The sequence below is a fragment of the Harpia harpyja genome, chromosome 3 (assembly GCF_026419915.1).
Source record: "Harpia harpyja isolate bHarHar1 chromosome 3, bHarHar1 primary haplotype, whole genome shotgun sequence".
NCBI lineage: Eukaryota > Metazoa > Chordata > Aves > Accipitriformes > Accipitridae > Harpia > Harpia harpyja.
Genome location: NC_068942.1, coordinates 19,846,212 through 19,859,134, shown reverse-complemented (window position 1 = coordinate 19,859,134; position 12,923 = coordinate 19,846,212). Strand labels below are relative to the sequence as shown.

At 44.6% G+C, this 12,923-nt stretch overlaps 1 protein-coding gene across 1 annotated transcript in view; it reads right to left on the bottom strand.

Annotated features, from left to right (window-relative positions):
* Positions 1 to 386: 386 nt before the first annotated feature.
* Positions 387 to 12,923, bottom strand: part of LOC128139318 (gamma-aminobutyric acid receptor subunit rho-1) — a 31,898-nt gene continuing 19,361 nt past the window's right edge. The window contains exons 5-10 of the mRNA XM_052781528.1: positions 9,072 to 9,295; positions 6,485 to 6,567; positions 5,150 to 5,290; positions 4,527 to 4,679; positions 2,643 to 2,839; positions 387 to 1,803 (exon numbers count right to left, since the gene is read on the bottom strand). Of these exons, the coding sequence (XP_052637488.1) occupies positions 1,516 to 1,803; positions 2,643 to 2,839; positions 4,527 to 4,679; positions 5,150 to 5,290; positions 6,485 to 6,567; positions 9,072 to 9,295 (1,086 nt within the window). The 3' untranslated portion in view covers positions 387 to 1,515. The remainder of the gene's footprint in view (positions 1,804 to 2,642; positions 2,840 to 4,526; positions 4,680 to 5,149; positions 5,291 to 6,484; positions 6,568 to 9,071; positions 9,296 to 12,923) is intronic.

The window sequence follows — 12,923 nt, the reverse complement described above, 5'->3', positions numbered from 1 at the left end:
ATGGCAGCAGACCAACTGAATGACCACGCTTTCTGAGACGCCTTTGGTGTTCCTGTTATTGTAAAGGCCCCTGATTCCATTCAACTGATTCTTGTTTTCTGGAAATATTTTATTACTTCTGCATTACAGATTTTGCCTTTTCCATATGGAGTATTTATGCTGACTGGCTGCTCTGCAGAAACTGGGATGGAGAGTTGGGACTTAAGTCAATGCCGAATGCCCCCAGCTCCAGCTGTGCCTCTGCTCCTGCCCTGGATGATGCTGAGCCTGCTCGAAGGGCACGATGGGCTGCAGGGTGCTGGGGGATCAATATGCTGTAAAAGCAGAGTCGGTTAGTTGTATCTGGGTCCGCAATGGAGCTGCTGTCTCATGGTAGAAGCTCCTTTTTACTTCATTCGAAAGTTTTTGGTATGGTATCTTTAGTAACTCAAATATAAAGTCCTTACTGCTGCTTTGTCAGCTGTTGAGCACCTTGCTGTTATGCTTTTACTAAAAACAGATTAACTAGGCTTTTCCTGGAAGCGAGTACAATTACTGCTGGCTTTACAGGCTGCAACAGGTTCTCAGGCTGTGCAGACCAGTAATGCCCAGACTACCTCAGAGAAAAGAGGCTCCTCCTGGAGTAGTTTTATTCTTTTCGTAGACACCTGATTGTCTTCACTGGATCATTTTGTAGAGAAACATGTTTCCTCTCCCATGAAACTCAAGAGCAAAACTCCCACTGACCCAAAGAAGCAGACCCAAGGAGAGCTCCTGTGTTTCCCAGAGCATTTAGTTAGCATTGCAGGAAGTCCAGCTTTTGTTCATTCTTTAGTAAATGTACATTGCAAGTTGTATTTTAAAAAGATAGTCAGAACAGCTTGAAAAGATTTCTTTGTTTTAAACATGATCAAGACAAAGCAAAGTCTGAAAGTATTCCTATGTGGACCTGTCAGTGCAGTACTGCTAGGGCAGCATGCATTAAGCAGTGAAAGCAAGCTGTAGCCATCAATAACCTTGTCAGAGTGTTTCCTGGTACTGGGTATTTTGTATTCGTAATGACCATTTCTGACCTCATCCTGTAAACATGCAAGTATTTGCATATTCTTGTATTTATTCGTATTGAACGTGAGAAGTCTTTTGAGTTGAGAGATGTATGCATGCACTCAGGTACTTAGAGAATGAATTAGGATTTCAGGGGCACAAAATGGAGGATGCACCATATACAAGCAACTGGCAATTGTAGTCACTTGTTAAAATAGTTTACAGTGGCCTGTGAGGCACAAGAAGGAACATAGCACAGCTTTAAATAAGTATAAAATTTTAGATTGTATATCCTATATTTTGCTGAAATGTGAAACTTGCACAATTATTTATGCCACAGATGAGTTGCATCTAATAAAAAAAAATTAAATCCTGAAAAAAAATCAATCTTCCTTCCAGTTAAAACAATTCCCCATTTTCTGTCTGTTAGCCTATGAGACTGTACTTTCATTTAACGTCACAGTGCTCTGTGACTACAGAAGTTACGTATATTTATGAAAAAATGGACCAGTATATCAAATTAAATAGAATGTATGCACCAGGGAATATTATCCTGGAGTACTTGTCGATGGCGTGAGTGTCGATCCGCATGCTGACGTATCTCTGGTTTTTCCTCCTGCCCGAGCCTCTCTCAGACCCCAGCGCCAGCTGCACCATCATTCGGTCTTGTTTATCTCCGTTCTCCGACACGTAGTGCCCCAGTTCATTCACATCCCCGTCGTTGTAACTGCCGTCCATCATCATGGGCCGAGGCTGAGGTAGGCTGCACGCACAGGGAAGCTGTGGACACAAGTGCGTGCAGGATGGTTTTGAGTTGTCTCCAGATAGACATCCCTTTTCTCCTTACAAAAGCAGAGGAGGGGACAAGCCTGGAGAATTCAGGCTGCTGGGACGCAAAAGGGAGAACGAAAGGATGGAACTGGGCAGCAGCTTTTTCCTTCTGCATTTTCACATCTGCAAGGCACAGCGCAGTCAGGGAGAGAGCAGGGCTCTCTGTGGAAAAGCTCATTTGGCTTAAGCACTGCCATCAGGGTGTGAATAAAGACCTGTACCTTGAAGCTGAGAAAATCAGAGAAGAGGGCAGAGGGAAAGCACAAGGAGGAATGTGTGAGGCTTGCCCCATTTGAAGAAAAGAGCTTAGCCTGAAATTTTGGCTGGTTATAATTTAATGTAATGAAGGCAGAAGGGGGAAATTTGGACCACTGTGTAAGTTTAGACTGTGCCTGGAGAAAGGTGGGGGATATCTGCCATGTTATCTGAAACCCAAAACGCAGTATGCATCTGATGCTATTTACAGGTTCGGATCTTCAGTATAAAAAAAAATTTAAAGGTAAAATCCTAAAACCTATCCCATTTATAGAGGCAGAGGAGGGCTGTATGTAGAGGGAGTTAGCGTCCTCAGGCTCTGAAGAAAGAGCAGTGAGCTTGGGTGTGGGTTGTCTGTAGCAAATCTTTATAACCCAGAATGCCTCACTGCTGGTGTTTTTCGCATGCACCGCGTTCTCCCCAGGCAGCTGGGAGCAGCACACTGTAGCTGCAAACTTTTGAACTTTTCCAGACATTTGCCATACCTTTTCCCAGGGGCATAAAGCTGCATTGGAGATGATAGAAAACCTCACCTTGTCCCGCAGTTTTCTCTCCTTCCGCTCTTGCACCGTAGTCAGGTAATTCACTGCCGCATATTCCAGCACCGAGAGGAAGACAAACACAAAACTGACCCACAGGTAAATGTCCACAGCTTTGATGTAGGAAACACGAGGCATAGAGGCGTTCACCCCAGTGATGATCGTGGACATGGTCAGCACGGTGGTTATCCCTGGGAATACACCAGCAGAGAGACCGTAAGACACATTCAAACCAGACTCTTCGTCACAAATACAGCTGTCGTTACGATTTCTCGACATCTGAATTTACCTTGCAGTATTGTTTTTCACATTTGGGCGATGGGTTTCACTGCCTGAGGAGGGTCCAGGCAGCCCTGATTTCTAACTGGGGTTTTCTTGTCTTTTCAGTGAAAACAGCTCTAGTTCTGGTCTTGGGGTGTTGCTAGCCTTGTTCCTCGCCACACCACCACCCTCCCGCCCCATGGCCAGGCAACAGCGCTTTGATCCCGTGCTGGCTGCACCCCATCTGCAGGCTCAGGACAGTCCTTGGAGGGGACTTGATGATCCTTATGGGTCCCTTCCAACTCGTGATATTCTATGACTCTGTGATTCTGAGTATCTCAGCTTCCAGTTCAACCCCTCCACAGCATGGGCACAAGTGAAGCCCGTCTGCTGCTGCTGCTGCTGCTGCTTCCACCAGTTTCCCCAGGCCTGCATTTTCCACCTGCTCCTGGGAAGTCCTGCTTCGTGGGAAGTCACCAGCCAGCTCTCACGCCTGGTCTGTGCCTTCCCAGGAGCAAAAGCGGAGACTAATGGGGCCCCAGAGGGCAAAGCTGCCCCACATTACACCATGGGTGAGCACAATGAGCACATCAGCAAGGGCGGGAGCCCTCGTAGTTCGGTGTTATCCTGGCCCTGAGGGAGGGTCTCTGTGGTCCTCTTATTTCAGGGGCTAATTATGTCACATTAATGATGCCTTTGAAAGTTGAAATGATGTATATAAGCACAAAGGACTGAATTCACAGGAGTATCTAGGTGCTAAAAAGTACTGCTAAAGGCAGTGCCTACATCTTCCAAAAAGCCATGGCCCAAACCCTTATGCTCCTTTTTATAATGTCTCAAGGCAATGGATGTTGTTGTTTCTAAACACAGACATGGATAACTGCTCCGTTGCCATCTCTGCTATTCCTCTATATATCCTGTCACTGAGGAATATGATTTTAACAATAAATAAAATCCTGAGGTGCGTTGCCTGGAATAAGCAGAAGTAAGCTTGGGCTCAAAGTCTGCAAACCCACAAACTTTGCTAAGGGCAAAGCATCCGCTTTAGAAGATTTATGTCCATATCATAGTTCTGCTCTCATGGTGAGTCCTCTGACATATGCCTTTGAAAGATGCTGCAAAAGGGGAAGCTGAATCCCTCACATTGCACTGTAAACTTACTTAACAAGTTGAACAGCGCAGCTCAGCTGACTGTTACCTCCACCCTCCCTCCTCTAGCAAAACTCAATAAACTGAAATTTTGCCAGAGCTGCTAATGCTGATTTTCACCTTCTTGCTCACTGAAGTCTCTGAAGGATACTGACACTTTGGATCTATATGTGGCCTGTCTCTGTTAACAGCAATAAAAGCAGAGCGGGACGTTTGCTCTCTGATTTGCACTGCTTACAGGTAGCGCTTGTGCAAGTAGGGAAGGCAATTTGCTTGGCATCGCAGGGTAGATGGAGAGTTTCTACCATGAGCAGTCCCTGCATGGGGGACACACATGTGACATAGCTGATTTCTGTGCCACAAGGCAATGGAGGGGAAGTGCATAGCACAGGGGACTTTGTCTTGATGGTCAAGGCTGCAGTTGCAGCAATTGTTTCTTAGGTCTGCTGACTACAGGATTGTTTTTACCTAATGGGACTCTGGCAGGAACTGCTCGGCGATCGATCCAGAAAGACACCCAGGACAACATGACCATGAGGGTGGCGGGGAAGTAGGTTTGGAGCAAGAAGAAGAAGATGTGTCGGCGTAAAGTGAAGTTTATATAGAGGCGATTGTACCACCCTGTATAACAGAGAGAAGGAAAAAGAGAAGTCACACCAACACCAAACTACTTTCAGATAAGGTGATGTTGCATCAGGGGAATAGTGCCTCATTTGCTTTTAGAAAAACACGGTTAATGACCACAGATCATTGCAGTTTACAGAAAAGACTCCTTACTGAACTAACTATCAAATTCCAAGTGTCTTTCAGGACCATGTCTTCCAGAGAAGAGAATATAACCTGTGCAATCAGAGAGTTTAGTTCATGTTAAGGCTTGGTGTGACCCTGAGGAGGGATTGTCTTTCCACACTACATAACCATCAGGATGGAAGTCTGTGGCAGGGACAGCAGCCTCGGCATAGAAGAAAGGCAGGTCTGACGGGCCACAGGGAGACCTCCCAGTGGACAATCCTGCATGGCCAAGGTGGAGAGGGACAGTTTGCGCACCTTCTTCCCCCAGCCCACTCTCTGGCAGGCACCGCAGTACCCACCTGTGCTGCTGTAAAAGGCGAGCTTTGTGGTGGTGTGAAACTCCTGGATCAGGAACTGGGACAGCGATATCCTCTCATCTGTTTTTAGGGAATCATTCCCATTTTTCCAGTAGAGCATGAGGTCATCTTCAGTGTAGGCATCTAGGGGAGCAGAGGACACCTCGGTGCAGTGCACTGAGCCAGATGCTATCACACCCACAGCACTTTCCAGGCTACCTGCGAGGTCCCGGCTGAAAAGGCCACATGCCACCACCTAGCTGAGAACCACGCCGATGGTGGGTATGGTTGTGGCAAGGAGTGGACTAGCTCATTGTCACAGCCCTCAGGTCTGACGGCTGGTGCATTTTGTAAACCCTTCTGTTTCTCTAATCATAATTTTGCACACATAATATGTGTGTCAGGTAACCCACCGCACCCGAACTTGAAAAACTGTCCCTTATAAACATCCTAAAATCAGAAGCAAAGGAAAGGAGTCTTAGAGGAAAGAGCCTGCTTGAGGTAATGGGAGGAACAATCTATCAATGATCTGAGGCATGCAGGAGGAAAAACTCTTGAGTAAACTTTCTGCCTGTGATGCACACATGAACGTTACAGCTCTTGGATTTTTAATACATGTGGAACTACGGTAATGTTAATCCTTTCAGATGGGTTTAGTAGCCGCTCTTCCCAGACAGGGAGAAAAAATTACACATAAATGTATTAAAACAGAATTAAGATTATAATTTCTTATTGCAAGATTAAGAAGGAGAAGAAAAAAACCTCCTGAAAAGCTAAAAGTTTAAAATGTCTCTGTATGAAATCTACCCAATTCATATGTGCGTCATACTTGGGACAAAGGAACTACATGTGCGTATAAGCTGGGTTTATCTCAAATAGGTGTAAGAAATGTAAGAGGAAGGTGATTAATGTCACTGCCCCATCATGGTTTCTACACCATGGATGAGCAGATGGTGCACGTGCAGGGCGTAGGGCTATTTATTTATGTGTTTGAGGGCACCTGGGCAAGTGGTTGCTGCTGGGGACTGCTGACCTGCAGGCAAGTGGCCCAGGTCCTCTGGGGGCAGGGGGGCAGCCTGGCTGGCTTTCAGGGACACTGGCAAGACAGTGCTCACAGCTAGTTTTTAAAAACACTGGATTGTTGCAAACACCATCTAATTCTAGTGAAAAAATATGGGCAGGGATTTTTTCTCAGTGTTGAAGTCTGCCGACTTTGATTAGAGCTCCCATGAATGTAGCAGCAGTTTAATTATTGGTATAATTATTGATGTAATTAAATACAGTTTGGGTTCCCCTGGGGTGCAGCCCTTGGCTCCCCTACACCTCCGCTTTACTTACAGCTTTCAATCTCCAGGGAACATGTCTGTGTGTCCAGGGGAAAGCGACTAAAATCCATGTTGCACATTGCTGTTACTGTAACTCTAGGAATAATAAAAACCACTCCATTAAAAACTTGCCTTCTTATGTGAGTGAAAAATAGTAAAGCTGTGAGTTTGGTTTTTTATTAAGTAACTATCTGGCCAGTAATAGTCAACTGAAGACAAATACCTTCCATTCAGCTAAAGCTATTCCTCTTTAGTTAAAACCATTTTTTCTTCTGAGCAAACTAGTGTTAGAAAAGATAACTAGAAAGTTAGGCCATTACAAATTGCTACTAGATGACAAAAATATTGGAGAGGAAAATGGGAAAGGGCAGAGAGGGCACTTCTTCCTCTTTGACTATCAGCAAACATCTCTCTGCATAGATCTGTGCTTTCAATGGATGCTTTGTACAATAAAAGAATTTCCATTTATCCAAGCCATCCTAGTGCCATGAGGGATGCAGGTAGTTTTCTCTGCATACCGTGAATTTTCAGCTGCTCAATGAGAACCCGGTGGTCACACACGGGTATCAGCCACCAGAGGGCACAGGCAGTGCCTCGAGTTGGGGCTGGAGCTGGCATGCAACGCAGACCACTGAAGTGCTCTGCCCCATCAATCAAAAGCTCTGGTCTTGCTATAGTCTGATTATCTCATTTTCAACAGCATAATTCTGTGTTCGCACTGGAAGCATCCATAAATCTTGACTCAACTGTCTTGAACTCTAGGGAAGTAAATGAAAATAGAAGTATAAATTGGAATGGGGAAAGAATTAATGAATTATAGCAGGACTAATGGTAGACAGATGTCTGTCACATAATGATAAAAACACAATGGAGTCCCTTATGTTAGTAGTCCTTCTGCATGTGTGGGTTCCCACTGACATTGCTTTCCTATCTGGATTTAGTCTTTGAGTGAAAGTGCTTGGCTCAGATTTGTTGTTTAGGTGCCAGTGAGGTCTACAGCGGTTTCCAAGACAAAAGAAGACAAAGTCTGGCAAAGGGACTTAAAAATGCAGACACCAAGGAAAAATATAATGTACAGTCAAAGGCATTCAGCAAAGGCAGGCAGGCAGTAATGACCTCTTTGCTCTTAAGGGGAGACCAGCATTCATACTTTCTGAGCAGTCATAAAACACTCCAACCTGCAGTTGCCACTGAATAAAATAATGAAACTCTGTCAATTTGCTATTCAAGATGTTCACCACCATTTTGTACAGGACGATTGTTTAAGCACAAGACTGTGTGTGGCAGGATCTGAGTAGTTTTATATTCTTCTGTTCCCATCTTCTTTAGACAACCATAAATGCTTGCAACGCAGATGATGATTGGTATCATGCAGCTAAATGAAAGAGTATATAGGCATGCATGCTATAGCTGAACATTATGTCATTTTATTGTCCTTTTTTTATTGTACTAAGGAACTGAGCAAACTTTGCAAAGGCTTAAGGAACACCTGAACCTTGTCTAATATGCTGAGTGAAGAAAAAGCTTTAATAATGAGAAGGTAGATGCTGTTCAGGCTGTGAATTCCAAGGAACAGTAAGATAAAAATATCAGAGAACAAGAAAATTCTTGTCAAATTGATACCCCACCGGGATTCAAGAATTGCTTTGCTTGCCTGCCTTTCATAAAATTATAAAACACCTTGGCAGGCTGAGAAGTTGATCTCCTCAGCTTGTGGCAGGCTCAGCTCTACCTCTGCCACTCCTAAGGTTGCTGTCTAACATGCCCTTAAAGACCTCCACAGCCTTCCCAAGCAATGTGTTCTGCAAGCTTATCATTAGTTAAATCTATCCATCTTGCTGATACTGGCCTCCTGACAGTCAGTTTTCCTTCAGAATACATTATCTATCATCTGATGCTTTGTTTATCATGTATTTTGCTATTTCATTGCTGTGGAGGTGTTGTCGACATTCTTGCATCAGAATATTGTACAGCAATTTCCTAATAGGTTTTTATGGGTCATTTGGCAATACTTGTGATCTAACTGGATGGAGCTGCAGCCAAGAAAAACAGAACCACTGATTTTAGTTTCTTTTGGAGATTGACAGATGTTCCTCACTTAGCGTCTTCAAGTATGAAAGTGTTATTTATTAGAAAGAAAAAAAATCCTGGTTTAATAATGTTCAGACTTAGGTCAGCAATGTTCCTCTCAAAGCTGATCAACCATTTGGAAAATAAAGGAGAAAGCCAAGGCTGGGATCACCCCTCAAACTACAGGACGAAACAAAGTTTACCGAAAATGTGCCCTTCAAGGGGCATTCATGCCCCAGGGGACTGCTGCGTCTGGCCACAGCTTCCCAACAGCAAGAGCAGACACTAACCATGCACGCAAGGTGAAGGGATGCTGTGGAACCAGCAACACTGGCATAGGAATTGGCTTCCTGTGACAGGCACTTAATGAACTTGCACAGGGACTCAGATGTCAGTGGATAGTCAGCACATTCATTCTTTTTTATGGTTTTTTTTAGTATGAAGTCATGCAAAAACACAATACAGGAATCAATCAAAGTGCTTTCTCTCTCACTCCACTAATAGCTTGCACTGACCAAATGCAGCTTTACCTGAGGCTATAAAGTACCTTCCCATCTGGCTGGACCCGCAGCATGACGTTGTCTGTGGTGGTGTCATGGATGAAGGAACGCTTGGAGTGGACGAAGAACATGTCGGGGACCCAGATCTTCTTCACCAGCCTGCCGTCAAAGGTCATGCTTTGGTTGTTGGTGCTGGGGAAGGACAGCCTCTCATCTTTCCAGTAGTGCCTCAGATAAAGTGTCATGGTGAAGTCCTGCAACAAACAGGCTTGTGTCAAAACTTACACCTTACCGGCATAGTAGTGATTTCTCCTCTCTAGGACAAACCATGAGCTGTAGAGCACCATTCCTGAAAGCACATCCACTCCCTGAGCTGCAGGGGACATGACCAGCTGCAGCTTGTTTATTCCTCAGGTCAGACTGACCTACTGCGTTCAGAAATCAGAGGCCATCCACGTGGTGAATCCACCTCTGAATTGCAAATGTTGCGTTTTGGTGTCTGCGAGCCACTCCAGGGATGAAAAGGCAGACATGCCGAGGCAGTGGCAGGTGGAGAGTGCTGCCGACCACTTATTAACCCCCAGCCATGCGATGCTGCATTTCTGGAGCCAACAGGGAAGAAGGATTTGCTGCCTGCACTGCCCTCCACGCTGCTCCGGCAACTGCCTTCCCCCAGGCAGCTGGAAGAGCATGCTGCGGTGAGAGCTCTTCCTCCAGCACAGCCACTGAAATCTTTGTGACTCAGTATTTGACCAAAATGGGGTTTTTTTGCATTTTCTCCCCACATATTGTACTCTTGGATCCGAGGCATGCTCCTTCTCTTTGAGCTCTGCTGTATTCGGAGTCAGACCCCAGAGGCACGTATGCTTGGGTTTGCCTCTTTCCTTATTTCGAAGGAGGCCCTCGTGTATCTGAAGATAAGCTCACACACAAGTGTTTATAAGCATGGTATCTTTGAGTGTTGCATAATATATTGCCCATAAACTGAGGGAAGTGTCTAAGACTGACCAGTCTGCCCTGATGTCTGGAGTGGAGGAAGTCAGATGGATTTGGGGTGGGGTTTTTTGAAATTATTTGACATTTGATTTTTTTTTTTCCACAACACTTCCCAGGCATTTTGAAATATGGCAGTTTCTGCAGTCTTTTTTTAGTAGAAGTGATTTGTTAGTTGCAGCCTGTGCTATTATTACACTAGAGGCCAATATAATTCTTGGAAATGCTTTATATCACATTGTCGTGGTTTAACCCCAGCCAGCAACTAAACACCACGCAGCCGCTCACTCACTCCCCCCCACCCAGTGGGATGGGGGAGAAAATCGGGAAAAGAAGCAAAACCCGTGGGTTGAGATAAGAACGGTTTAATAGAACAGAAAAGAAGAAACTAATAATTACAATGATGACACTAATAAAATGACAACAGCAATAATAAAAGGATTGGAATGTACAAATGATGCACAGTGCAATTGCTCACCACCCGCCGACTGACACCCCGCCAGTCCCCGAGCGGTGAATCCCTGCCAGCCCCCACTTCCCCGTTCCTAAACTGGATGGGACGTCCCATGGTATGGAATACCCCGTTGGCCAGTTTGGGTCAGGTGCCCTGGCTGTGTCCTGTGCCAACTTCTTGTGCCCCTCCAGCTTTCTCACTGGCTGGGCATGAGAAGCTGAAAAATCCTTGACATTAGTCTAAACACTACTGAGCAACAACTGAAAACATCAGTGTTATCAACATTCTTCACATACTGAACTCAAAACATAGCACTGTACCAGCTACTAGGAAGACAGTTAACTCTATCCCAGCTGAAACCAGGACACACATCCAACTGAAGCTCCCAAAGCCACTGACCATGTAATTTCCTCTTTTTTCATTTCATCCATTCTACAGTGTTCCTTAACATCTTTTTCCTGTATTCAAATTTAAAACAGCTTGTTCTGGGAAACCTTTTGCATTGACTCCCATGTGTTAATATGTCCTTTAAACAGTAATACATTGACAGACATTTGTTCTTCAGTGAGAACTCAATGCCTCACTTTTTTGCATAAAGTTACCTTTATGCGTGCTGTGGAAAAATCAAGTATTGTCAGCTTTTATTAGGAAAGATTTATTAATACTAGCTGTAGGCTATTAAACTGGGAATGACAATATTTTACAATATGCATCATCTGAAAATCCCCCAAGCAACAACCATATAATATGTCTCTCTTCTTTTGGTCCATTTCTCAGAGACACTATTAGCTCTCCCATTATGTTTGCAAATTAATTTCCATCCTGGGTAACAATCTGGTTTTTTCCTTCTTCCCATTTTTCCTTGAGATAAAACAGCTGCCCAACATGTCCTGCAAAAGCTCTGTTAATTTCAGACTCAGTGGCCCATAATAGACATTTATAAAATCTTAAATTAATTGGACAAAAAGAATCTGATTTGTGACATCCTAATGAACTTCTTTAACAGCCTCTATTATTTTATGACTTTCTTGCAAATAGTCAGAAAGTAGGAGAAAAAAAAGGAAAGATTGATATATCTAACTCCTCAGGCTTAAATTCAGTACAGAGTGAGTATCTGTCACTGATGTTTCTTCATTTAAAAAGCAAGCAATGATCTTGCAAAGCACCATGGCCTTTTTCTATAAAGCTGCACAAGTTAAAAAGAATTGATTCTGACAATACAAAGTCTTCTCCGTCATTATTTTGCAAACAGCCAAAATTGACCCTGAAAGGTTTTTTTACCCGAGGCCATTCAGGGTTTTTCCCATGTTGCTGGGTGTTGCAGCATGATGTTACGCGAGGAGCAGGGTCATTATTCAAAAACCAGGGAAAGTCATTGAAAATCATAATGCTTGCTTAAAAAATGAGTTGGTTTGTTGGGGTTTTTTACTTTAAAATCCTCAATGGTAAGTTCTTTCCCTTTGCTTTCAAGTCCCAAAGCTTTTGGGGGGCTCTCCGGCCACCTTCACAAGCTTTCTCCTCAACCAGAAGAACTGGGACCGTCCCAGGAGAGGCGAAAGCTCAGAGTCCCCATGGCTGGTGGTCAGAGCGCCAAGAGCACCAGGGACAGGGGGGACAACTGGAGGGCTCCCCGGGGCTGGGCAGAATGTGCAGCCTGATGGGCCTCAGCATTGCAGCCCTGCTGTACCCTGCAAGTGGTCGGTCGACTGCAGATATCCCAGCCTGCCCAAAAGCTGAAATAGGTGTGGTGAGAGGAGCCCGGCGTGCAGCCGGGGTGGCTGCCGAACGCCAGCTGTGCTGCCACACAGCCACGATCCTAGCTTTGACATGGGAGGAGGTCAGGCACAGGCTCTTTAACCCTGTGGCTCTTAATTTGGAGCACAGAGAAGTTGGGGCTTTATGTGAAAGCTTCAGAGCTGTTTGATACATTTGTTGAAAGAGCAAAGTATTTTGAAAAGCATTCTGTATTGGGGTGTGATTTTCTTTTTTTTTCTCTTCCAAAGCAAAAGCTGAGCTGCTGAGAGACTCTGGGGATGCTCTAACAGGGTGGGTCTGACAAGCTCTGGGTTTCAAAAGGATGAATAAAATTAGTGTAGGTCTCACAGTATACATGCAGGGCCACCTCCTGTTCCCCTTCTGTGCTCCTGCTCTCCTGCGTAGGCTGTTGTTTACATGTCAAGTATGCATGTAAAATTTTCCCATGCAAAATCTCCTGCAGAAATCATACCTTACTTTCAGTAGTGTTTTGTGATGAAAAAAAGCCTCTCCAGCAAAAATCAAGACCAAAATCTGCACTAATTCGAGAGTGTTTGAAAACTGACTGTTTTCACATTACTAATTGTATGGTAGGAAATGAAGGACAGAGACTCAGTAAGGAATTTAGCCTATGCACAGCACGAGCATTAGTCCTGCATGCCCCTGAAAGTCTACTTCAG